The following is a 26738-nucleotide window of genomic DNA, read 5'->3' as shown; positions in this document are numbered from 1 at the left end:
AGGAGAACTCCATTGCCACACAACGGGCTCCTGATGAGAGCTTCCTCTTCCCCCCCTCCCCGTTTGGACTCCTGGCCTTTTAATCCTGGAGATTCCAGGGGGCCCTCGGAGGATCCGTCCCTTTTCATTTTGGCTCACAGTTCCCTCCACTGCCGCCATTGGTCACTCCCCTCTCCCAAGCTATAAAATAACTCCAGACTCACTGGAAAAGCTCCTGAAAACTTTAAAAATCTCACGTAGTCTTGAATTTTGTCTTTCCCTTCTCAGCGTCTCTGACCTCGGCTGACCACGGGCCCGAGTCCCTCCCGCGCCGCCTCTGATGGACACTCCGATTCCGTCCCTCTGGCCCGGGCTGACCAGTGGTCCCACGGGCCCGAGTCCCTCCCGCGCCGCCTCTGATGGACACACTCCGATTCCGTCCCTCTGGCCCGGGCTGACCAGTGGTCCCACGGGCCCGAGTCCCTCCCTCGCCGCCTCTGATGGACACTTTCTGAGTCCGTCCCTCTGGCCCGGGCTGACCAGTGGTCCCACGGGCCCGAGTCCCTCCCGCGTCGCCTCTGATGGACACTTTCTGAGTCCGTCCCTCTGGCCCGGGCTGACCAGTGGTCCCACGGGCCCAAGTCCCTCCCTCGCCGCCTCTGATGGACACTTTCTGAGTCCGTCCCTCTGTCCCGGGCTGACCAGTGGTCCCACGGGCCCGAGTCCCTCCCTCGCCGCCTCTGATGGACGCTCCGATTCCGTCCCTCTGGCCCGGGCTGACCAGTGGTCGCATGGGCCCGAGTCCCTCCCGCGCCGCCTCTGATGGACACTTTCTGAGTCCGTCCCTCTGTCCCGGGCTGACCAGTGGTCCCACGGGCCCAAGTCCCTCCCTCGCCGCCTCTGATGGACGCTCCGATTCCGTCCCTCTGGCCCGGGCTGACCAGTGGTCGCACGGGCCCGAGTCCCTCCCGCGCCGCCTCTGATGGACACACTCCGATTCCGTCCCTCTGGCCCGGGCTGACCAGTGGTCGCACGGGCCCGAGTCCCTCCCTCGCCGCCTCTGATGGACACTTTCTGAGTCCGTCCCTCTGTCCCGGGCTGACCAGTGGTCCTCTGGCTGGCCTCCCGCTGGCTACCTCGGGCCTTTCTTGACTTTTTCCCCCTTGTCCCCCCAGGACACTGCACTGGGCACTTATCAGTCCGTGCTCGTGCTCGGCAGGGGCGTGGCGCCGTTTCTGAGGGGAGCAGATGGGCGGGGCCGGGGTCCCCGAGGCGTCCAGCTCTTGCTTCAGGCCCACATAGTCTTAGGCTGGCTGGCTAACGGGGGAGCCTCAGCAAGGCCCTCCCCAGAAGCCCCAGCCCACCAGGGACCCTCCCACAGCTAGGGCCAGCGGCAACTTAGGGGCAAAAAGGCCGGGTCCTTCTGGCAGGTGTCGAGCCAGCCGCAGGCCTTCCTCCAAAGCCCGACTGTTTGTGAGGACTAAGAGGCAGCAGGAAAAACTGCCTTTGCCATGTGACCAACTTACCTCAGTTTCCTCATCTGTAGAATGGAGATGAAAGCAGCACCCACAATTCCAGGAAGTTTCCATTTAGCCCAGTGCCCCGCATATAGTAGGTGCCTAATAAATGCTTGTTCCCTCTACCAGGAGAGGAGGCCCCAAGAGCTGAACCCTGCCCTTCCCTGCAGACAAAAGGGAGATTAGCTGCTCCAGGGAGAGCCCCAGGCTCTCCTCGGCTCCCCCCTCCCCCAGGGGCTACGGCCCCCCCACTCACCAGCTCTAACCCTGGGCCAAACCCTCAACTGTCTGATTTCCACAAAAGGCCATTTCTCCGTCCCTTCCCCTCCAGGCCTTTGGTCTCTCCCGGCTCCGGTCCGGGCTCTGCCCCACGTTCCGCCCTGTCTTCGAGGGCTCTCCCCATTCCGCATCTCATTGGTTGTCCGGCCAGCGTCCGGCTGCTCAGCAGGAGGGAAGGAGCCGCACCCATGGTGTCTACAGGCCGTGGCGAGGATCTCCAGGGAGCACCACGACCTCCTGGGAGGTCTGCTGGGGGAAACCGAGGCAGGCAGAGCGGGAGCCCCCTGTGCAGAGCCCTGGGGCTGGTGGTTATGCTCAGAGAGCTGCTGGTCCAGCTAGAGCTGAAGGTGGGGGGACCTCCAGTGGCCAAAGTCTCACCGGCGTGGCTCCTTTCAGCTCACCCGCGTCCCTACAGCACGGAGGGTCCCCCCACTCACTGAAGACCTCACCTCGGTGGCAGTGAGTCCCCTGCTCTCCCCTCAAACCCAAGCCCAGCCCCTTCTCCAGCAGCAGCAGGCACTATCATCCCTCCTCTCCCTTGCCCATTTCTCCCTTTCACCTTGGCTCCTTCCAAACCGGCTACAACGCGGCTCCTCACTGGACCCACTGGACGATCTGTCCCCGCGGTGCCAGGCTCCCATGCCCTCCAGGGGAAATCCTTCTCAGTGCCAGGCTCCCGTGCCCTCCAGGGGCGATCCTTCTCAGTGCCAGGCTCCCGTGCCCTCCAGGGGCGATCCTTCTCAGTGCCAGGCTCCCGTGCCCTTAACCTACTCTCCAGGGGTGATCCTTCCCCCACAGCGGGACTCCTATATAAGGCTGTCTACACCCCTTCTCCTATTCCATTCTACACCATCTACACTGTTACCTCATCCCTGCTCAAACTGCTTTCTTCAAGGGTTCCATCGATGGCCTCCCATCAGCCCATGTTCTCCTAGGCAGCAGCTGACACAGTGGAAAGGGCGCAACCTGGAGTCAGGAGTCGAGTTCAGATGCGGCTGCTGACACGTCTGGGCTGGGTGTCCCTGGCCAGGTCACTCTACTCCCTCTAGAGACCAGGATCCAGCCAGAATCATCCACCTGCCCTCTTCCTTCCATTTTCTCAGCAGCGAGTCTCTCCTTCGGGGGGGTTCCCTGCCCCAGCGGGGGGCAAACCCCAAAGCTCCATGGGCCCCTTCCTCTCATTTGCTGACCTGTTAGACTCTTGCTTCTGTCTACATTTCACACTAAATATTCAGACGGCGCCTCCAGCAATCTTGTCCAGAACCCTCACCTTCCCCACCAAACCCCCTCTCAGGCCAGCCCCCTTGCCGCCAGACTTAACTCCTGACTCAGATTCAGAGGCTGGGCAAGTGCCCAAAATCCATCTCCCCTGGTTCAGAATATCCCTTTCTTACACCTGGACCAAGTGGTCCAGCCGGCCCCGCATCCCTCTGTCCCAGAACCGGCCCACTCTGATCATGTCGGTCCCTTCTCTGCTAAATTCCAAAGGCTGCCTTTGAATGCAATGGCAATGACTCCAGTTGGCTTTGGGGTGTATTTTTTAGTTGACAAGCACCCAGCTTCTTTCCCTTCCACGCCTTTTCCCCCCCTTGCCACTCTTAACTGGAGAGAAAAAATCAGAACCAAACACAACAACGCCACTCCTCTCTTCCCCCCAAAAAACCTCTGCAATAAATCAATCAAAAGAAATTTCCCTACTGACCACATGTGAAACCATCTTGCCCTGCATGTCTCCCCCGGCCCCTCAGAAAGATGATTCTGAACCATCTGTCCTCTGAAAGCATAATCAATCATTCTTACATTTTCCAAATTGTTCATTTTTACAATGTTAATGACATGGTTCAGATTGCCCAGGTTCACTCTATTACCTCAAAGTGAGGTTCATCTAAGGACTTCTTGCCCCTTCCCATCCTGGTTTATATAGGCCCCTGATTATATTCCACCACTTCTCCCATTTTCTTCTCTAATGCTTTTTTTTCCCTCCCTTTCAATCATCCAAACAACAAAAATCACCCCTCATTTCCTGGGTGACTTCTAATGATATTTTGGGTCTCTGGAGATGTCTGGGTCATTTGTGCCATCCTTAGATAGTCATTTCTAATCACTAGCTTACATTTACTTTAGAAAAATCCAATCTGTTTTATTTATTTTTTGGCTACATTTTGAGTTCCGAGTTGTCTTCCTCCTTCTCAACACACATTAGGAAGGCCAACATTTGACATAGATATATATGCAGGACTATATAATACACACTTCCATAACATTAATTCTTTCTCTGGAGGTTTATAACATTTTCCTTCAGAATTGTTCTGATAATATAATTTAGAATATCTTGTTTAAGTAACAGTGCTATTAATTGTGCACAATGCTTCCTTTTCACTTTGCATTCAAGGTACCTTTTTACGTTTCTCTTTATGTCCATGTTTCTATCTGGCTCCGGGGTTTTTTTTGGTTATCGGGAATGTAGAAGTCCTCCGTTCCTTTCATGGCCTTACCGCATCCCCCACCCTCACAACCCTCACTGGATTACACTCATTTTTGCTGAGTATAAGTGATAAGGCTATAATATCTTGCCTTTTAGAATACTGTGTTCCACGCTCTCCTCTCCCGACAGGTGGTGGCTGATAAATCTTGTGTCATCCTTCATGGGGCTCTCTGGCACTTGAATTCTGCAGACTCACAGAAAAAGGACTGGATTCATACTTTTCTTTTGACCAGGCTCCTCTGGCTATGACATTAGTGGGAATTTTGATTTGGAAATTTCTTTAAAGATGTGATTAGTGAGGATTATTTTTATTTTTAGTCTGCCCTCTGGTTCAGGCAATTTTCTTTTATGAATCAATCTCATTTCTGTTTCAGTGATGCTTAAATTATCTCTGCTTAATACAGCTTTAAAAAAGAGAGATGTTTTACATTTCTCTAATTTTTTCGATCTTTTGACTTTCTTTTAGTATTTCATAACTCATGGAGTCACAAACACCTGTGTTTGGTCCATTCTAATTTTGAGGAAGTCTTTTATTTATTCAAGATTGAAACCTCTTGTGCGAGGCTATTATCTAAGTTTACATTCCATAGTCCTCATTACTTTTCCAATTTTTTCCTCTGTCATTCTCATTCATTTATACTTTCTTACTTCATTTCTTCTAGGAATTCTAACTGATCCATGGGCAAATCGTATTTTTCTGGGAGGTTTGGCTTGCAGTGAAGTGTTCCTTTTTGAGGTTTTGGCTCTGGACACTGTGTCCATGACCCAGGCCTGTTTCTGTTCCACATTTCCTGTCCTGGTCCCTTGCCAGTCCTCTGGATCGGTGATCTCAGGGCCATAAAGATAACCTGCTGTGGTTTCTCCCTTGATTTGAGGATTACAACTAAATGCAGCCTTCTTCTTGGAGCTGCAGAGAGAGGGAGTTTTGTGCTCCCTCCTCCTCTGCCATCTTGGCTGGGTCCTTCTGCTTGGCTTTGAGAGCTCTTCTTGTTATAATTGCACTTCTCTCTCTGTATTTTTCCATCCTTGATATTAGGCTCCCTCAAAGGCAGGAAGACCTGAGTAAAAATCCAATTTCAGACATTTATTGGCTGTGTGACCATAGGCAAGCTTGAATTTTTTCTTTTTCTTTTATGGGTGCTTACAGAATCTTGTAAAATCTGGGCTTAAAATCTGGTCATGGCCTTCATGTCATCTGTGGCTCCACAAAATTCCTAAAAAAATTCCCATTTAATTTCCTATGTCAACCCCTAATATATCAAAATCATGATGGGTGAGGTCACGATATGGAAGAGATAACTGTAGCCCTTCATTACTACTGATCTCCTAGAGTTATAATAAAGTACATTAATACTAAGATTTTGAGATGTCCGTCAGAAGAAAGGGCTCTGGGCCTGGAGCTGCAGAGGAAAGCCAGGAAGCTGCTCAACCTCTCCCAGTTTCCCTGGAAAACCACATAGAACCAAGCCTCTGGGCAGAGTCTGAGGGAAATCCTCTCCAGCTCAAGATGGACCAAAAAATTTCAAAAAAGATCAGTCTCACTGGGGAGAAAAGGGAACCAGCTGAAACAAACTCTGTGTGAGGGTCTTAATGACAGCAAATCAGTAACCAAGACCTTCAGTCCTGTCTCAGCTACAGAACAGATCAGTGGGACAGCCTTGAGGCCCAGGTCAGAAGGTAAATTCTGGGAAACCAGGTTGTTTCCTGAACAGAACAGGCAAAGCTCACCCCTGCAAACACAAGGGGCCCCTGTGCTCAAAGCTGAGGCTCAGGGCTGCACAGGAAGCTTGGGACAGCATCCCTTTTACCCCAGGAGCAGAGCCCAACCATAAAAGTAAAAAAGGAACTACCAAAAGGAAAGGAAAGAAACAGAAAATCACTGTAACCATAGAAAGCTACTATGGCGATCAGACAGACCAAAACACAAACTCAGACAAGGATAGAATGTCCATAGAAGAAACTCAGAGTGAGATAAACTGGTCCTGAGCCCAAAGAGGCGTCTTGGAAATGCTCATTAAAGACTTCAAAAGAGAAGTAAGAGAGGTAGAAATAAAAGGAGAAAAGAAATGAGGTGTGCAAGGGTCAATGGCTTAGAAAGGAAAGTAATTCCTTAAAAAATAAAATTGGCCAAATGCAAATTTAAAAAATCTACTGAAGAAAACAACATCTTCAAAAGTAGAATTAACCAAATGGAAAAAGAGATACCAAAACTAACTGAAGAAAACCACACATTAAAAATAAGAACGGGGCAAGTGGAAGCTAATGACTCTGAGACATGAAGAATCAGTCAAATAAATTAAAAAGAATGAAAAAATGGGAGAAAATGTGAAATATCTCATTGGAAAAACAGCCCACCTGGGAAAGAAATCCAAAAGAGACAATTTAAAAATCATTGATCTACCTGAAAATCATGACCAAAAAAAGAGCCTGGATAATGCTCTTCAAGATATCATTAAGGAAGATTGCCCCAATAGTGGGGGAAATACTTATTGAAAGAATTCATTGATTCACCATCAAAAGAGATCCCAGGAGAAAAACCCCAGAACTACAATCTCAAGGAAAAGCTGCCAGACAAAAACAATTCCAGTATCAAGGAGCAACAGCCAGGATTAACACAGATCTGGCAGCTTCTACAGTAAAGGATCAGAGGGCCTGGAATACCATATTCTGGAAGGCAAAGGACCTGGGGTTTCAACCAAGAATTAACGACCCAGCAGGACGGAGCATCATCTTTCAGGGGACGTGATGGACCTTCAATGTAGGAAGAGACTTTCAATCACTTCTATTGAAAAAACCAGAACTAAACAGGGAATTTAATCTACAAACACAGGATGCAAGAGAACCATAGAGAGGCAAACGGGAATATATATTATTTAAAGGTTAGACTGGTTACATCCCTAGATAGGAAAATGTAACTCTTGAGAACTGTCACTGGGCAGAGAGAGGACATCACAGGGACTGAGGGTGCGGTTGTGAATGGACTGCGATGTGATGGCATCAAAGAAAAAGACATGAAGGGATGGGAAAAAAGAGGAAAGGGGAGGAATAAAGAGGCAATTAGTTCACATGAAGAGGTGCAAAAGATCAAGGAAAAAAGGGAGAGGGATGGGCATTGTCTGAAGCTTGATCTCAGTTCTAAGAGGGAATAACTTAATCATTCAGTTGGGTATAGAAATGTCTAATTATATAAAGAAGTGGGAGGAAAAAAGAGACAGAAGAGGGAGGGACAGGATAGAAGCAAGGGCAGAAACACCAGAAAAAAACCCCTACAATTATGGACAGGGTAGAGAGGGGAGAGCAAAAGTATATTCAGGGGAGAAAACAGGATGGAAGGAAATACAGGGCTGGTAATTCTGACGATGTGAGTGGGATGAATTCCACCATAAAATGGAGGCAAATAGCAGAGAGGATGAAAAACCAGAATCCTCCAACAGGCTGTTTGCAAGAAACACCTTTGATACAGAGAGACACAGACGAGTAAAGTAAAAGGCTGGAGCAAAATTTATTCTGCTTCAGCTGAAATAATAAAAAAAAGGAGGGGTAGCAATTCTGACCTCAGATAAAGCAAAAGTAAAAATAGACCTAATTAAAAGAGGTAAGGAGGGAAAATGCATCTTGATAAAGGGCAGTGTAAACAATGAAGTAGTGATGATACTAAATGTGTATGCACCACGTGGTAGAGCAGTCAAATTCCTAGAGAAGATTTTAAGCCAGTTACAGGAAGAAACGGACAGGAAAACTATGCTAGTGGGGGGACCTCACCCTTCCCCTCTCAGAATCTGACAAATCGCACCACAAAATAAACCAGACACTAGGGAGGTTAATAGGCTCCTAGAAAACCTAGATACGATAGACCTCTGGAGAAAATTAAATAGGGACAGAAAAGAATACACCTTTTTCTTAGCAGTACATGGCACCTACACAAAAACTGATCCTGTACTAGGGCAGAAAACCTCACAATCAAATGCAGAAAGGCAGGAATAATAAATGCTTCCTTTTCAGACCACAATGCAATAAAAATAACATTCAATAAAGGGCCAGGGAAAGATAGGGTAAAAACCATTTGGAAATTAAATAATCTATTTCTAAAAAATGAGTGGGTCAAACAACAAATCACTGAATCAATCCATAATTTCGTCCAAGAAAATGACAATAATGAGGAAATGTACCAAAACCTATGGGATGCAGCCAAAGCAGTTCTTAGGGGAAAATTTTATATCTCTAAATAGCTACATGAATAAAACAGAGAAAGAGGAGGGTCAATGAATTGGGCATGCAACTAAAAAAGCTAGAAAAAGAACAAATTAAAACTCTCCAGTTAAAACCAAATTAGAAATTCTGGAACTCAAAGGAAAGAGTAATAAAAATTGAAACTAAGAACTATTGAACTAATTAATAAAACTAAGAGTTGGTTTTATTAAAAAAAAACCCAACAAAGTAAATATGTCTTTGGTTAATGTGATTAGAAAAAAGATAGGGAAAAAAACAAATCACTAGCATCAAAAATGAAAAAGGTTAACTTACCACCAATGACAAAAAAATTAAAGCAAAAATTAGGAGCTATTTTGCCCAACTGTATGGGCAAATCCAACAATCTAACTGAAATGGATGAATATTTACAAAAAATATACATTGCCCAGATTAACAGAAAAGGAAATAAATTACTTAAATAGTCCCATTTCAGAAAAATAAATTGAAAAATCCATTACTGAACTCCCTAAAAAAAAAAATCTCCTAGACCAGATGGATTCAAAGAATAACTAATTCCAATACTATGTCAGCTATTTGGAAAAACAAGTAAAGAAAAAGTCCTGCCAAATTCCTCCTATGACACAAATATGGCACTAATACCTAAACCAGGAAGGGTCAAAACAGAGTGAGAAAATTACAGACCAATATCCTTAATGAATATTGATGCAAAAATTTTAAATAAAATATTAGCAAAGACATTACAGTAATTTATCAGCAGGATAATACACTATGACTAAGTGGGATTTATATCAGGAAAGGCAGGGCTAGTTCAATATCCGGAAAACTATTCCCATCATCGACCATATCAATAACAAAAGCAATAACAAAGCAAAAGCAATAACAATAACAGAAATCATATGATAATATCAATAGAAGCAGAAAACTCTTTTCACAAAATACAGCGCCCAATTCCTATTAAAAATAGGAGAGCATTTTTTTATTTAACATTATACTAGAAATGTTGGCTTTAGCAGGAAGAAAAGAAAAAGAAATTAAATAAGAATAATCAATGAAGAAATAAAACTATCCCTTTTTGCAGATGATATGATACACTTAGAGGATCCTAGAAAATCATCCAAAAACCTACTGGAAACAATTACCAGCTTTAGCAAAGTTGCAGGATATAAAATAAACCCACACAAATCATCAGCATTTCTATATATTATTGACAAAGTCCATCAGCAAGAGATAGAAAAAGAAATTCCATTTAAAATAATTGGGACAAAATAAAATATTTGGGTGTCTACCTGCCAAGACAAACTCAAGAACTATATATGAATGTAATTACAAAATATTTCTCACCAAATAAAGTCAGATCTAAAAAATTAGAAAAATATTAATTGTTCATTGGTAAGCCAAGCTAATATAAGAAAAATGACAATTCTGCCTAAATTGATCAGTGCCATACCAATCAAACAACCAAAAAATTATTCCCTAGAACTAGAAAAAAATAACAAAACTCATCTGGAAGAACAAAGGTCAAGAACATCAAGGAAATTTATGAAAATAATATACAAAGAATGGTGGCTTAGCAATCCTAAAACTATATTAAAAAGCAGCAGACATCAAAATCATTTGGTACTGGCCAAGAAATAGCTTGGTAGATCAGTGGAATAGATTAGATACACATGACAATTATCAAGATCTATAGTAATCTATTTGATATTTGATAAACTCCCAAACAATAGCTTCTGAAACAAGAACTCAGTCTTTGACAAAAATTTCTGGGAAAACTGGAAAATATTATGTCAGAAACTCGCATAGACCTACATCTCATATCGCATGCCAGAATAAGATCAAAATGGGTATAAAGGAGGATACCATGATTAGGGTGTAAAGGATGATACCACAAACAAATTAGGAGGGCAAGGGGTAGTCCACCTCTCAGATCTGTGGAGAAGAGAGGAATTTATGACCAAAGAAGAATTAGAGAATATTATGAAAGACAAAATGGACAACTTTGATTACACTAAATTATAAAGTTTTTTGCACGAACAAAACCAACAGAAACAAGATTAAAAGAGAAATACAACGTTACGTAAAATATTTACAGCCAGTATATGTTATCTGATAAAGATCTCAGTTCTAAAATATATTAAGAATTGATTCAAATTTCTAAGAATACAAGTCATTCCCCAATTGATAAATGGTTAAAAGACATGAACAGACAATTTTTAGATGACAAAATTAAAGCCATTGATAGTCATATGAAAAAAATGCTCTAAATCACTATCAATTAGAGAAATGCAAATTAAAACAACTTTGGGGTACCACCTCACACCTCTCAGATTAGCTAAAGTGACAAGAAAGGATGGTAAATGTTGGAGGGGATGTGGGAAAACTGGGACACTGATACATTGTTGATGGAGTTGTGAACGGATCCAAGCAGTTTAGAACTATGCTCAAAGAGTGATCCAGCAGTGCTACTACTGGGTCTGTATCCCAAAGAGATCTTTAGGGAGGGAAAGGGACCCACATGTGCAGAAATTTTTGTGGCAGCCCTCTTTGTGGTGGCAAGAAACTGGGAACTGAGGGGATGCCCATCAGTGGGAAATGGCTGAATAAGTTATGGTATATGGATGTTATGGAATATTATTGTTCTGTAAGAAATGATTAGCAAGATGATGTCAGAGAGGTCTGGGGACACTGACAGAACTGATGCTGAGTGAAATGAGCAGGACCAGGGCATCATTGTACACGGCAACAATAAGATTATGTGGTGACCGATTGTGATGGACTTGGCTTTTTTCAGCAGTGAGGTGATTCAAGGCAATTGCAACAGATTTGGGATGGAAAAAGCCATACCCATCCAGAGAGAGAAATATGGAAACTGAATATGGATCGAAGTATAGTATTTTCACTTTTTCTTTTTTTTTCTTTCTCATGATTTTTTCACTTTGATTTTACTTGCACAGCGTGACAAATGTAGAAATATGTTTAAAAGAACTGCACATATTTAATCTATGTCAGATTATCTGGGGAGGGGGAAATAAGGGAGGGAGAAAAATTTGGAGCACAAAGTCTTACAAAAACAAATGTTAAAAACTACATTTACATGTATTTGGAAAATAAAATACTGCTGAAAATTTAAAAAAAAAATATATATATATATATATATATATATATATAAAGCACTAGCCATATTCTCTAGTTCCCATTAGCTCTCAAAAGCTTCCTGAAGAGGAAGCATGTTCCAGAGGCAGAGCAATCACAGCCAGATCCATGGGATGAGGAAGCAAGAAGCCCCCCATGGAGGATGTTAATCCCATGAAGGGACTGCCTTCCTGCGGCCCCCGTGGGTCCCAAACCATTCTACAAGCAGCAGATCACAACTGAGTCCAGATGCAAGATGGAGGGCAGGGGGCTTTCCCTTCCCCAGGGCTGCAGAGCCCAGCCCACCCTCCCTGGAGCCGGGACAGCATTAGGGGCTACAGGACAGTTCTGCCTTCTTAGGGATAGGATGAAGTCCAGTGCAAAGTAAATCCCCCTAAGGAGGAGGAAGATGTGGCCCCAATTACTGTGCTAAATTTGCTATTAAGGGGGTGAGGGGAGTCAGAGACTCAAAAATATAAGAAAAAGAGCCCCAAACCACTCAAAATTACAAGAGGAAGAAAATTTAATTTAAGACCTGGAACACAAACAGATAAGTCAATAGAAAGGCTACTTAAAACTGGAATCATGAGCATGAAAACATCAAAGCAGCTACAAACATCTCTAACTCAAGTTACGGCAGACGCCCGATGAAACGGGGAATCCCCCAAGAGAGGGGGTCCTGAATGTCTGAAAAAACAAAAACAAATTGGAGGAGAAAAACCGTTAGAACTCAGAGCCTGCACAACAGGGGACATGAAGACTCCATTTCCAGTCTGCGTGGTGGGGAGGGGTGTGTGAGAGGATGACGGCTCCCTTTTGGCCAGGGCAGGGCTTGGAAGCCCCTGGAACACGGATCTCAGAGGCAAGTGGGGGGCTGGCTCTGTGGGAGTGAATGATGGGCAGGGGGAAGGATGGAGAGGAAGAACACGGGAAGGGCAGAGTGACTGGATGCAGGGTCCTGAGGCCCCATCCCCACCTTCACCGGCCTACTCTGTACCCTCCCAGCCTCAGTTTAACAGAACTAAATGCTTCCAGGGCTGGCCAGGGCTCCAGCAGGGGCTCGCATGGCATCCAGGCTGGACCAGAGTGCCATGAGCACAAGGCGCAGGGAAGCCGGAGCCTTCCTCCTCATCCCCGTGGGGCTCTGCCATCAGGGCCGAGGTCACCACTGGGTTAACACACTTCCCAAGGGCAAAGAGGCTTTCTCCTCATTCTGAAGGCTGAGTAGGAGGGCCTGGGGTCACCATCTCCCACCTGGGCTCTCCCAGGAGGAGAGAACCCGGCCCGGACTTACTCCCTCCCAGCCTGGGGCCCCTGGGGCCACCGCCATGCGCCCATTTGTCGGACCTCTGATCTGACCCTCAGAGCAGTAGGGAACCGAGGTGCCTGCTGCAGGAAAATAAGAACACCCCTCGGCCTATTTAAACAGACCCCAAAGCAAATTACTTTTACGGTGTAGGAACAGAAACATGTCTTACTTGTGAGATCCAATTCCAGAAGGAATAGCTTTAATTTTATTATGCCGGAGATCCAGCCAAACAAGATTTGGCAGGAGCTGAAAGAAATCTTTAGGAATTATGCTGAGTTCATTTCTTTGGAGATGCAATTGCTTCCAGGAAAACAAAAAACAAACAAACAACAATAATGACAAAAAAACAGAATTAGGTTCCATGGCACTGGCCCATGGCAAGGGGCACTAGGGGAGCCAGTCCCTAGTCTAACCAGCTCCTTCCCACACTCCCAGCAGCCCGGGGCCCCCCTCCCGCCCCCAACCTCAGCTTCCTGAGCCCTTGGGCAGGGCCAGCAGGGCCTGTTGGAACCTCCAGCCCCTGCCCTCCCCCAGCCGGGCCGCCCAGAGGACACCCGGACACGGCCAAGCCCGGGCGGCCCCGGTGATCAGTGTGCTCGCTCGGCCTCGGCATCTCAACAAATCCCCTGGACGTCTTCTTAAATAGAGGACGCCGTTATTTGCTTTAAGAAAAAAGTAGAGGCTCCTTCTTAAGGACCAGGCTCGTGGGCGGCCCTCCCTGGCACCGGCTGGCACCGCGCTGGGACCCACTCTCCCACAAGCTGCCCTCCTGGGCCCAGCGGTGTGTGTGCTCAAGGCGGCTGGAATTCGCACTCACACACACACAACGGTCAGAGCCCAAGAGTCCCTCCGGCCAGTTAAATACAGTTCACAGCACAGCCCTGACGCAGTACTTACTTTCAGATGAGAAATTTTGAAGATTTCTTCACTTAGATGTTCAAGGCCTCTTTTGCTCAAGTCCAGAGTGGGGGAAAAAGAGGAGACGATCCCCTCAATAATACTGTGAACATCTTTGGGGACGCTGACAGACAGGTTCTTGGTTCTGGCTGAGGGGCTGTCCATGTGGCCGATCAGCCAGTCGGGCTCTCTGAGCGAGCAGCCCCTTTCTGTCTATTAGCCCAGCAAAGGACCAGGTCTCCAAGCAGGACTCATGCTTTGTGGTAAGGGGTGACCTGAGAACAGAAATGAAGGGGGGTGTGACCATGGGGAGCGGGCAATGAGGCTGGGAGTACCAGGGAGGTGGGGGGGCACTGCAGGGGGCTCCTGTGCTGGCTCTCACCGTGCGGAGGCTGCCTTTGGCTCCCAGGCTGGCACCTTCTGCAGAGGAGCTGTCCTGGCTAGTCGGCCGGGCCCAGCTCCTTCCTTTTTACTTCTCATTTCTAGCCAGTTCAGTCAGCTGTGTCCCACTCTCCCTGACTCCATTCGGGGGCTTCTTGGCAAAGATACTAGTATGGTCTACCATTTCCTTCTCAGAACCATTTTACAGATGAGTAAACAAAGGCAGAGAAAAGTGACTTGTCCAGAGTTATGGAATGTTCTAGGTGTTCTAGATCTGGCATCCTTTTTCTCAATTAGAATGCAAGCACTCAGGATAGAAACTGTGTCCGCCTTCCTTCCATGTTCTCAAGACTTAGCATCATGCCTGACACACATGGGGGGTGCAGGCCTGCAGGTACCTGTTTTCTCTCCTCCCCTTCTCCGTCTCCTCATCCTCCCCCCTCCCACTCCCCATTTGTGTGGCTCTCTTATGAAGAAGGCACTGGCCTTGCTCTGTGCCAGGCTGGAGGATAAGACCAGAAGCCGTGGGAAGAAGTGAAGCTGGAAAGTTAGGCTCTGTGAGGAAAAATGTCCTCTTCTCCCGCATTAAAGTGCAGCCTGGGACCAATTATCAAGGACTTAGCTTGGCCCAGCAAAGGCATGTCCTCCAAACCACTATTCACCATCAGCACATTTACAGATTAACTTTTCTGCCCAAGTGCAGGCTCCTGTCAAGATCTTCTCAAGGTGTCAGTCATTAAATACTTAAGAGAAAAAAATCCAACAAAAACAATGACCCATTACTGAAAGGCTCAGCATATTCATAATATCCAGCTTCCCTCTATTCCTGCTAGAACACCTGAAGACAGAGAGAAAGTCCCCCTCTCCATTTTCTCCCCATCACCTTCTCTCGGCTTGTCCAAGTTCCTTTAGTCAGTGCTCATACCATGAAGTTCACAGACTTCATCAGTATCTCATGGTCTTTCTCTTGGACATTTCAAACTGCAAGTCCCATCAACATCTCAGACTCAACGTGTCCAAAAGCAAACGCATTCCCTTCCCCTCTGCACTAATAACCCCTCCCTCATCCTTCCCCTCTTTCTTAGTACTGCTGAGGATACTCCCATCTTCCCAAGCCTCCAGGCTCCCAATCTAGGAGTCATTCTGGACACAATGCCTCTCTCAACCCCTCAGCCCAATATGGTGCCAATCAATGCCTGTCCATTTCTGCATCACCTCTGGTCCATTTCACCTCTTCACCAGCTCTGGTTCATTTCACTTCTGTACCAGCTCTGGTCTATTTCAGCTTTGGTCCATTTCATCTCTGTACCAACTCTGGTTCATTTCACCACTGTACCAGCTCTGGTTCATTTCACCTCTGTACCAGCTCTGGTTCATTTCAGCTCTGGATCAGTTCTGGTCCATTTCAGCTCTGCACCAGCTTTGGTCCATTTCATATCTGTACCAGTTCTGGTCTATTTTACCTCTGCACCAGCTCTGGTCCATTTCACTTCTGTACCAACTATGGTTCATTTCACCTCTGTAGCAGCTCTGATCTATTTCGGCTTTGGTCCATTTCACCTCTGTACCAACTCTGGTTCATTTCACCACTGTTCCAGTTCTGGTCCATTTTACCACTGTGCCAGCTCTAGTTCATTTTACCTCTGTACCAGATTTGATCCATTTCAGCTCTGCACCAGCTTTGGTCCATTTCATTTCTGTACCAGTTCTGGTCTATTTAAGCTCTGTACCAGCTCTGGTCTATTTCAATTCTGGTCCATTTCAGCTCTGCACGAGCTCTGATCTATTTCAGTTCTGGCCTGTTTCAGTTCTATATTCCATTTCAGCTCTATATCAGCTCTGGTCCATTTCAGTTCTGCACCAGCTCTGGTCCATTTTCAGCTCTGCAGCAACCCTAATTGGTTAACATCTCCCTAATATGCTCCACCCTGCTTAGGCAGTTCTCCCACCCTGATACAGACCCTCCTTACGTCAGGCTTGGACTATTGCACTAGCTGCTGGTTGGTAGTCTGCCTGCCTTGGCTTCCCACTCTAATCTATCCATTCACTCATCAAAGCAATCTTCCTAAAATGCAGGTTAGAACATAAACTCCAGTGACTCCCTATGGTCTCCAGGAGCAAAATAAAATGCTGTTTGCCTTCAGAGATCTTCGCAAGCTGCCTCCTCTCTTTTCAGGCTCCTCACACTTTTAGTTCCTGACTCTATCCCCTCAAGAGTCTTGAGGGTTCCAGGCATTCTCTTTGGCTTCGTTCCATGCTTGGGAAGCTTTCCCTCTTCTGTTCTGGTCTCCCAGGTCCAAGCTAAAATCTCACCTCTTACAGGGAGGCTTCCTTAACCCCTTTCCATTCCAGTGCCTTTCCTCTGTTCATCATCATTTGTTTATCCTGCAGGGAACTTTACACATGTTTGCCTGTGGTCTCCCTCAGTCAACTGTAAGATCCTTGAAGGCAGGGCCTGTTCCTTTGCCTCTTTTTATATCCATAGTGCTTAGTGGGGTGTACAGACCAAACAGTAGGTATTTAATATATGCTTACTGGTTAGCTGGCTGCCGGGCACCAGGGATACAAAAACAAAAGTTATATACAGTCCTCCATTCTCAAGGATTTTGCCTTTTATCTGGGTGGGCAACAGCAGTATGTTATCAATCATTTAATTAATGAACTCATTAAGCATTTTACTGGGTACACAAATTCAGAAGTGAACACAAGTCCTTACCCTCAAGGTGCATATAAAGTGTGTGCATGGTGATGCATAAAGTGTATGTATAATACTCCGATGACACCAGGTCTGTTGGGCTTGGGGGAGGCAGCCTGGAATCCTGCTTCAGCAGGTCTGGGACCACACTAAGGAATTCCACTAAGGTGGAAGAAAAGCCAAGCGTGACAGAATCACATGAAATAAAGATTGGACTAGGCTTGTGACCAAGAGACCAGCCGCAGGCACTTCTTAGATGTGTGACCCTGGACCAGTCATTTTGGCTCTGCCTGCCTCAGTTTATTCATCTGTAATATGGGGCTAATAACAGCACCGATCGCGCAAGCTTATTGGGAGGATACAAGGAGATAAGTGCTGAGCACACAACAGATATTTAATCAATACTGGTTCCCAAATCTTTCCCCTCCAGGTGTGACAGGGAAGGTTACGGGGGAAGGGTCCAGCGAGAGCATCTCTCTCCCCCCGTATTTTCTAGCCTCTGGGGGTCGGGAGTGGGGGACCCCGGGGCTCGGCTCTGAATACCATGACTCGAACCGGGGGCCGGGCGATCCAGTGAACTCCTTACCTGCAGCGACCCTCGGACCTGTGCTTGGACCTCTGCAGCTGGCCAGGTCCCTCCCTCCCACAGCCAGCATAGCAATAAAGCCGGGGGCGGGGCCACGGTGGGTGTTACTATGGGAACCAATACACGCTAGAAGGGTATACGGCGGCCGCCGAGAGACATTCACCCTCGTGAGCCCACACAGAGCGCGCTCGCGGCCTGAGGTTAGTGCGCCTGCGCAATGGACCCCTCTTGCTGGCCGCGGCCTGAGGTTAGTGCGCCTGTGCCTAGAGCCCGGCCTTGCTTCTCCCGTCAGGCTTTGCCCCCCACCTGGGGCTTCTGGCACCGTCCCAGATGGAACTTACGTGCCTCCGGGCACTGCGGGTCATGTGGCACCCAGCTCCACTTCCCACCCCGTCAGAGAGCAGGCGCCCCGAGGGCAGGCGGGATTGCGGTTCCCTCCTCGGCCGGAGCTCCCCCCCCCACACTGGGTGCGCCCTGCGTGCTCCGAGAGGTCACCTGATGTCTGCGGGGTCCCCACTCTAAACACACCCTGGGCTTTGGCCATCTGGGCGCTGCCACGGACGGGCCAGCCTGGGAGCGAGGACGGTGCCCACGGCCCGCCTGGCACGGGCCAGCCTGGGAGCGAGGACGGTGCCCACGGCCCGCCTGGCACGGGCCAGCCTGGGAGCGAGGACGGTGCCCACGGCCCCGCCTGGCACAGGCCAGCCTGGAGTGAGGACGGTGCCCTCGGTCTGCCTGGCACGGACCAGCCTGGGAGTGAGGGCGCCTCCTGCCCCGCTGGCCCGCCCGGCTGCAGTCCCCGAGCTCACATTGACTGGTCCGGGCTCCCAGGTCCAAATAAACACGTGCCAGGCTCTCCCTCCTCTTTGGCCAAAGGTAGATTTATTTGGGGGGGAGGGGCGACAGCCCGAAAGGAGGGATCCAAACCCGGCACTGGCGGATCGGGACCGAGTGGGAGAGCGCGCGATCAGAGTGACCCGAGCCCCGGGTGGGGGGAGGCCCGTTAGAGGGAGGGACTGTGTGGGGGGGTGACCCCCCGGGGGTTTAGCCCATAAAGAAGCAGGGATCCGGGATTAGGGCAGATCCAGCCTCGGGGGTTCTCAGGGAAGTAAAGTCAGGCCTTCGGGGGAGGAAGTGCCCGGGAGGGGTCTCGGAGCCGACTTGAGCATCCCGCCAGGTCCCGGAGCAGTGCAAGAAGGGCTGCCAAAGCTGCCCAGCGGCTGGGGGATGGGCAGCGGGGTGAGGAGGGAGGCCGGGAATTAACAGGTGCGAAGCTTCTTCCTGGGGGGAGGAGGGGGGCGAGTAAGTCACCTCACTGTCCCGGGCGGGCACCGGCTCTCCCTCGTCTGGCTCTCCATTCAGGCTGACTCCGCCACGGCTCCAGGGGGCGCTTCCACGCAAGGGAGACCCTCCGGAGGGCGCCGGGCCGCCTCGGAGGGGAGGGAGGTGCGGGAGCCGTGGTCTCCTGGGGCCCCCCCGCATGTCCTGCGCCAGAAGCCCGGGCTGGGGGCCGAGCCTGGCTCCGGAGCCCCTGCTGGCCCAAAGCGGCTGGGAAGAGGACCGGGCCCTGCTCGTCCTCAGGAGGTGCCGGGGACGGGCGCCAGCCCCTGGCCGCCCCCCTTTTGTGGCCCGCGGCCGCCACGTCACCAACGTCCGGGGCTCCCGCTGGCCCAGGTTCCGATGGAAGTGCGAGATTCCAAGAGCCCTCCCGGGACGGGAGAAGGCGGCGAGGGGGGCCCAGCTGGCCCTTTGTGAGCAGAACTGGGGGGGGTTCTTGACGGACTCACTCCGCAGGGGCTCTGGTGAGCCAGCCGCCCCTTCCCAGAAATCCTGGGCTTTGTCCGGGCTGTGGAAAGCAAAGAAGGGGCGGGTGCCGAGGGATTCGGCGGGCTGAGCACGGGAGGGCCCAGGGGTGGGCTGAGAAGCCGGCCAGGGTCAGGGATGGACGCTGGCAAGCAGTGTTACTAACCAGTTGGGGGGTGGGGATGGGCTGCGGGAGTTGTAGGAGGGGGAGGGGGCTGAATCGGCCGGGCCGGTCGGGGGGGAGGTGTTTGGAAATGGGCTAACTCTGGGAGGGAGCCCGAGTCTCATGACCGAGCATCCGGCCCAAGAGCGTCAGAGTCAGAGGAAACGTCCCCATAAGCACCAGAACAGGGCCGGTGGCACCTTTGGGACAGTAGACCGTGGGCCGGGAAAGGGCGGAGCCCGTTGTCCTGTGAGAGGGCCTCCCCACACTTGACTCCGGAGCCCCAGGCGCGGCCACCTCCTCATGAGGGCGGAAACTCCGGGCCCAGAGATCTCCCCAGGGGACTTCTCCATTGGCGGCGCCCGAGGCTTCCCCAAGCGGCTGGTGGGGCGGTGTGATGCATAATACACAGTCACAAAATACCGAAATCCGGACTTTAAACCCTCTCGCAACAAACAGAATTCTGAAACGCGAAGTTGTGGGCGCAGGCCGCAAGCGCCGGCAGGAAGTTTCCAGTGGGGGCCCATTCCCATCCACTTTATCCCAGGGGGCGGCTACTTACCACCTTTTTGAATTTTTAAATTAAAGCTTTTTATTTTCAAAACTCGTGTGTGGATGATTTTCAACAATAGCCCTCATAAAACCTTGTTTTCCACCTTTTTTCTCTCTCCCTTCTCCCACTCCCTTCCCTAGACCGCAAGTAATCCGCTACACGTGAAAGGTGCAGTTCTTCGCACGCATTTCCACAACTATCACACTGCACCAGAAAAATCGGATCAAAAAGGAAAAAGCAACGAGAAAGAGCCAAGTACAAGCAAACAAGAGCCAGAAAAGGGCAGAAGCTGCTCTGCGGTCCTCGCTCGGTTCCTCTCTGTGCCGATGCTCTCCGGCCGGAGCCCCTCCCAAGGGCCCGAGCCCCCTCCCCGCTGACAAGAGCCGGGCCCGATCGTGCAGCCTGTCCGATGCTCGGCCCGCTCGCCGCCATCTTCCTGATGATCTGCTGTTTGCAAACTTTCGGAGTTTTTCCGGAAAGTTGGATTTGTGAAATGTGAATCCCCAAAAGCACGAACTACCCCTGGTCCGGAGCTCGAATGTGAAGAAGTCAGAGAACCTTGGGGACCCCAACCCGAGGGGGGTGAGCAGAGCTCGGGGGACCCTCAGCAGCACCTGCAGAGGCTGGAGGCTCAGGCGGACAGGAATGGTCAGGGCTCCCAGGGCAGGGTGGAGGCCCTAGCGGAAGGAGGCTGGCTTGCCTCCGCTCTGGGGCCTGGCGCCCTGCTTGCTCCCTAACTGCCCTCCCCAAGAAGCGGCTATCCCAGCCCCTGGCTGAGCTTGGCCTCGTGAAGCCCCCGTGAGGGACCAGCGGCTCCAGGACGAGGGACCGGGGGCTGGGTACCAGCTCTTGGCCTTGGTATTCCAGGGCCAGCTCAGTGATCCGGGCACCCAGAGGACCCCAAGGGCACCCGTCCTGGGGGGGGCAGGCCACACCGGGGAAGGGTCTCAGCTGCAAACCAGAGGGAAGGTCCCTGGCCCCAGATGGGGGAGGGTGGGCCTTTGGGGCAGGAGCCCGACTCTCCAGGCCTCCCGTAGCCGTGGCTGCTGGGCAGCTCCTGGGGAGGGAGGACAGCTGCGGGGGACCCGCCTTGGGGGTACCTTCTCACTGCCCATGGCTTGTGAAGCAGTGGCTAGAGCCGGGGGAATCGGGACCACCTGGGCTCAACCTCGGACCTAGAGAGGCCGGGCTCTCTCCTCTGACCAGCCACTCCTCATGCCTCTTCGGCCTCAGTTTCCGCATCTCCCAGGGTGGCCGTGAGAGCCAAGTGAAGTCATGCTTGTAGAGAGCATTGCCAAGGGGCAGGGGCTCTGGGAGGACCCGGGCCTCGCACAGAAAGGGCCGGGGGACCAAACTGGTCTGAGGTCCTGGAAGCAGCCCCCGGTGGCTGTTGGGTTGGGCTCAGAGATGGAGGATATTTGGGATGAAGGGAACAAGGGGAGGAAGTAAGAGGAAGGCCGGGTGATGCCTTCAGGGGGCGCCCCTCTGCCTGGCACGAGCTTGCCTCCAGAAGCTACCCCCCTACCCGTCTTATTCCCAGGGTTCTGGGGTCAAGGGCTCTCTGGGGCAGGAGGAGGCCATGAGTCTAACAAGAAGAAATTTAGCAAGAATAAAGATGAAGTTTCACACTAAAAATCCCATTTAGAAGCACGAGGTGGAAGGTCCAGGTAAACTGTTGTGTTTTGTCTGAAAAAGAGCTGGGGGTCTGAGTGAGCGGCAGCAAGGTTCATCAGAATCAGCTGTGTGGTCTGTGACATCCCGGCAAGCATCTCATGGGCCATACTGAGAGAGGGGGGGCCCGAGTTAGAGGGAAGCCCCCCACGTGAAGCTGTGTCTAAAGCAATTGGCCCTTTGGGGCCCTCCTGGGCACTGTGTTCAGTCTTGGCTGTTGCGCAGCAAGGACATGGATGGCAGGAGAGCATCCAGGGAAGGTAGCCTCTATTAAGCACTTACTGGGCGCCAGGACTGTGCCAAGTGCTTTACAAATCTCATCCCATTCTGCCCTCACAACATCCGGCGAGTGGGGGGATGGACACTGGACAGTTGGGGAAACTGAGTCAGGCAGCGAGTAAGTGACCTGCCCAGAGCCGCAGGGCTCAGTGTGCTGGGGCGGGGATCGAGCTTGTGGTTTCTTGTAATCCTGGGCAGTCCAGTTGTGTTAGACTTCAGGTGTCCCTGAGATTCGGGGTCCCCAGCCCGCTGACTGGCTGCACCCCTGAGGTAGGCTCAGGACGGGATGCACCGCCCTGCAAAGTTTCCTTCAGAGGCCCCTTGTTCCACAGCCGGGGGGAGGGGAGGAGGTCCAGGGAACAAGTTCTGGAGGCTTCTTCTGGCTGAGGTGGTCCTGACTGCCAGGAAGAAAAGGAGATTGGGGGTCTCTGGGCAGCCTTCCTTTGGTTTGAGCCCTCAGGGCACCGGCTGTGGCAGAAGCAAAATACTCCAAAATATCCACGGATCGGTGGATCTCACAGTTGCGAATTCAAGCGATGGTGGCAACAGTGGGTGTGAGCACAGGGCAATGAGCTGGTGCCCCCACATCCGGCTCAGGAGACAGGAAGGGGAGGGGGCCCGAGCTGCGCCCTCAGGCGTGGAGGGAGCAGGCGGCTGGTCCTTTGGCAGCATCCCGGCTCCGGGAGGACGGAGGGGGCAAGGATTCTGCCAAGTGGGGGGCGGGCAGTGCCCTGCCTGGGGTGCTCCAGACACTGGGAGAAAAGATGGGGGAAGGAGGCTTCTGAATTCAGAGTCCATACAGTCTTGTGTTCTGCTGTTTGTGCTTTGCACTTCTCCACTAACACCTTGTCTGTTGGGAGTTGCCCTTTCTATTGAGATGGTAATGTGTCTTTTTTTTTTTTTTTTTTTTTCCTTGAGAGAGTCTGATTTTAATTTGGGTAAGGGTCCCCATAGTGGGTGTCTATCATTTTCCAATTCTTTGTTTAACAAAAATACTTTCATAGGAAAAAAAATCAGTTTTCTCTTGTCACTGATATGCTAATTTTGTGGCTTAGAGGTAAAATTGAGGAAAGATGGGGCTGGGTTGTTCCCATTACTGAATTCTATGGCTTAGAGGTGAAATTGCACCCGTCATTGAATCCGGTGCCTTGGAGGTGGAGTTGTACCCCACTACTGGATTCTCAGAAACGCTGCTATTACTCACCAACAGAGCCAGCATCCTCTGTGGCACCCCTAAGGCCGGGTAGCCTAGGGTTATTGCTGTATGCTCCCCAGGAGCCACAGTTCCCCTGGCCCTGCTGGACTGGTTGGTGTTGGTTTCCTGGGTTCACTCTTTGATGAGCAGCTTTCATTTGGGGGGGAGTTATTGAGCTTTTTTAAACTATGACAAGACCCTTAAGCTCTTTGCTTAGGAAGACAGAAGCATCTTCCCTTTTTCTCCACCTCCAGGTAGGCGATCTAAATTTAGAAAATCTGTGTTTTTTAATACAAATTCTTTCCTGGGTTGAAAGTTCTCTCTTTCTTCAAGCTCAGGGTAATTAGCCGTCCCCCTTGCTTTAATTATTTTCTCTTCAATGGTTTTTACTTCCCTTCCTCCTCTGACAAAGGAGGAAGATCATTTGGGCCCAGGGCACCATTCAGTTTCCCACTGGCCTCTGCAATCCCATTTCTTCTCTTTGCACAGGGAATTTCTATTTTCCAGCTGGAGACTTTCTCTTTTCCATTTCTTTGCTCCTACCTTTCATCCTTGTCAGACTCAATCAGGGTCCCCTTTTCTGGTCTCACCTCCTATTTCTTCCCTTCGCCATCCAACCAATCCTCAGGTTGTCCTGTCACAGAATCCGCGTCTCTCCCTCTTCTCCACAGCAATAGTAGGAGAGACTTTGCAAAAGTCTTACTAAAACCCAGGAGAACGCCATCAAGTCAGTCAAGGAGCACTTAGTGAGTGCCGGGCACTGGAGGGACATCTGGGAGACAAGGAAAGGGAAATGCTGTCCCTGCCTTCATGTTGGAGGAAACAAGATAAATGCAAATGGAAGGCAGCCTCAGAGGGAATCAACTAACCAACCAACCAACCAATCAGTCAGCACTAGGGAAGCACAGGGACACAGAATGAAGCCAGAGTCCCCTGATCCCAAGGAGCTTATAAAGGGGAGGGGAGATGATAGGCCAACAAATACATACAAATGAGCCCCATGTGGGACAAACAGGGAATAATTAACAGAAGGAAGGGTCTTGGAGGGTGGTTCCTGAAAAGGGACTAAGAGGGCAAGGGGCTTGTCAGGTTGGGGTGCCCCCCTGCTAGTTTAGTAACCTTGTCAGAAGCAGACACCCCAAATGTATTGGGGTTCCAGTATTTCCCCACATGGAGCCACCAAATGTTGGGGAGCAGGGGTTGAATCCCCCAAACTCTGGAGTCATGATAATTTTGTCAGTGCAAGGAATCCCACAAGGACCTACTTGGATAAAGGTCCACTTCCTTATGGAGGAGCTTAGGAAGAGTTAGTCCTGTCAATGCTCCTGGGGCTTGCCTCAGTGAGTAGTCTAGCTTCTGGACTGTTTCTGGTAAATTCAATTATATATATGATGTAATACCATCTCCTGTTAATGTCCCCCTCTATGACCTGTCCAGCTACCAAGGACTGAAGACCCCCTCCAGGATTTTCTGCCCTTTTTCCGGGCAGAGGTCATTCTCCTTGGTAGAGGGGTTTGCCACTGAACACCACCTGCACACCTCAAGGTATACACACTTCCAGGACCGGCTTCGGTGGTCCTTTCCTCTCAATTTTTACATAATTCTCTGTGAATTCAGCAATTTTCCCTATTCCTAATTTCTTATTTCCATAATTTCCTATAAGGTGCAAAAGAATAACAGTAAAGATTCCTATTACCAAGGCCTTAATATCTCTTTTTGCATTTCATAGCATTTTCTATAAATATTTAGCTGCTATGTTATGTGGTACATATGAATTTAAAACTGATACTGTTTTTTTTTGTTTTTGTTTTTGTTTTTTTTGAGGCTGGGGTTAAGTGAATTGCCCAGGGTCACACAGCTAGGAAGTATTGTCTACATTTGCAGTTTTCCTATTTGTCTGAGATATGGATTTTTACTTCTGCTTTATTAGAAATTATGATTTAAACTAGTGTTTTTTTTTTTGTTGTTCAGCTGAAATAACATATTCCATTCCAGTGTGTCACTTTAAATCTGCATTTGCACCTATATTTTGGATGGGTTTCCTGTGGTCAGTATAATTTTGGGATCATGTTTTCTCCCCCCCCTTTTAAAATTATATATATATATATATTTATAATAATAAACAGTATTTATCATATTATATATATATTATAGGTTATACATGAACCTTCATTTTTACATATTCCCATATAAGTCATGTTGGGAGGGAAAAACCAGAAGAAAAAAAAGGTGAAAATAAAATGCTTTGATCCACATTTAGTGTCCATAGTTCTCTCTCTGGATGCAGATGGCAATTTCCATCCAAAGTTTATTGGAATTGCCTTGGATGACTGAATGGCTAAGAAGAACTAAGTCTATCATAGTTGATCTGAATTATATTTTTCCAACATATTTAAAAATATTTTTGTAGGTGATTTCAATCTTTTAACATCCAAGTTTGTAATTAAGCTTGGTTTTCTCCCCATGATAGCCTGTTTGCCATATTACATATTTATATTAGCACAAGGTGCATCACATCTCATTTTTCTCATTTTATTTGTCATAATCTAACCCTTTTAACTGCACAAGTAGAGACACAATTGTCTCTCCAACAGAATTCTGAGGATTCTACTTTTAGTGGTATATATTTTTAATCTCTCATTTCATGTAAGAATGTGGTTTTCCCCTTTTCTCCCCCCTTTAAACACCTCTTTTTCAGATGCTATTTCTGTCTGATCCCTCTCCTCCTCTAGCAAACACATATAAAATCACCACTTACTCATACCTTGCTTGAAAGACTTTTTTTTCTTTTACTTTTATTCTCAATTTTTAAGTCAAAAGACTATAGTTTCTATTGAATGAATAAATGACTAACAAATCTTTAACAGAATTAAAGAACCTTTCTCATGAAACAACATGCTTAGTTTTGCAGAGCGGGCAATTTTGGTTGAAGGCTGATTTCACTTTAAAAAATTATACTATTCTCCAGTTTCTGTCATTGCTCATCTTTATTGAATAATTTCTTTTGTGATTCAAATTGGTGCTTTTTGACATGTGATTTTCTGCTTCCCGGTTGCTGTGGCAGGTGGAAGATGAAGTGACTGAGAAAACAAAGGTTTGATCTTCTGAACATTTGGATTTATTAAGCAATGCTTGCCAGTTGTCTAACAAACCAAGACCAGACCTCCTCAGTTTAGGCCTGGACCCCCATCAAGGAGAGACGGACTTTTGCATATTAAAAACGATTAATCAAATAAAGTCAATTAATTATAAGGAAACAAGACAATATGGGTTAATCTGGTTTCTAATGGGATGAAAGATTGGGACAAGGAAAGCAAATAGGTGTAATACCCTGAAATCAGAAAAAGGGGTCCCACTCCCCCCATGTGTCTGCAAACAATTAAAAAATCATGGAAAAATAACTGGTGGATCAGTGTGGAGTCAATTTTCAGATAAGTTATATGGGCTGCCTTAGAAAAGCCTAAATTTCTTACTCGTGATTTGAAATATAATTTAAAAGATTGTTGTGGAGTTCTGATTGCAGGGAGTGATTGCAAAGTCAGGACAGCTAAGTCGTCAAAAATCAGTGTTTGTGTTTGAGTATGTACTAACAAATATGACGG

General features: G+C 48.7%; 1 protein-coding gene across 10 annotated transcripts in view; it reads right to left on the bottom strand.

Annotated features, from left to right (window-relative positions):
• The window catches only part of LRRC27 (leucine rich repeat containing 27), a 41488-nt gene extending 22365 nt beyond the window's left edge, over positions 1-19123 (bottom strand). For 4 of the 10 annotated variants that reach the window (XM_074297205.1, XM_074297209.1, XM_074297213.1 and 1 more), the window contains exons 1-3: positions 18784-19123; positions 13811-14085; positions 13083-13213 (exon numbers count right to left, since the gene is read on the bottom strand). In XM_074297205.1, coding sequence (XP_074153306.1) covers positions 13083-13213; positions 13811-13975 — 296 coding nt within the window. In that variant the 5' untranslated portion in view covers positions 13976-14085; positions 18784-19123. Of the gene's footprint in view, positions 1-13082; positions 13214-13810; positions 14086-17472; positions 17561-18783 lie in introns of those variants that run through there. The other 6 variants (XM_074297206.1, XM_074297210.1, XM_074297207.1 and 3 more) reach the window with 2 other exon arrangements.
• Between the last annotated feature and the right edge of the window lie 7615 nt (positions 19124-26738).

The sequence above is a fragment of the Sminthopsis crassicaudata genome, chromosome 2 (genome assembly GCF_048593235.1).
Source record: "Sminthopsis crassicaudata isolate SCR6 chromosome 2, ASM4859323v1, whole genome shotgun sequence".
In the NCBI taxonomy this organism is placed as follows: domain Eukaryota; kingdom Metazoa; phylum Chordata; class Mammalia; order Dasyuromorphia; family Dasyuridae; genus Sminthopsis; species Sminthopsis crassicaudata.
Note: the sequence above shows the minus strand (reverse complement) of the source record. Positions and strands in the feature narration are given on the sequence as shown.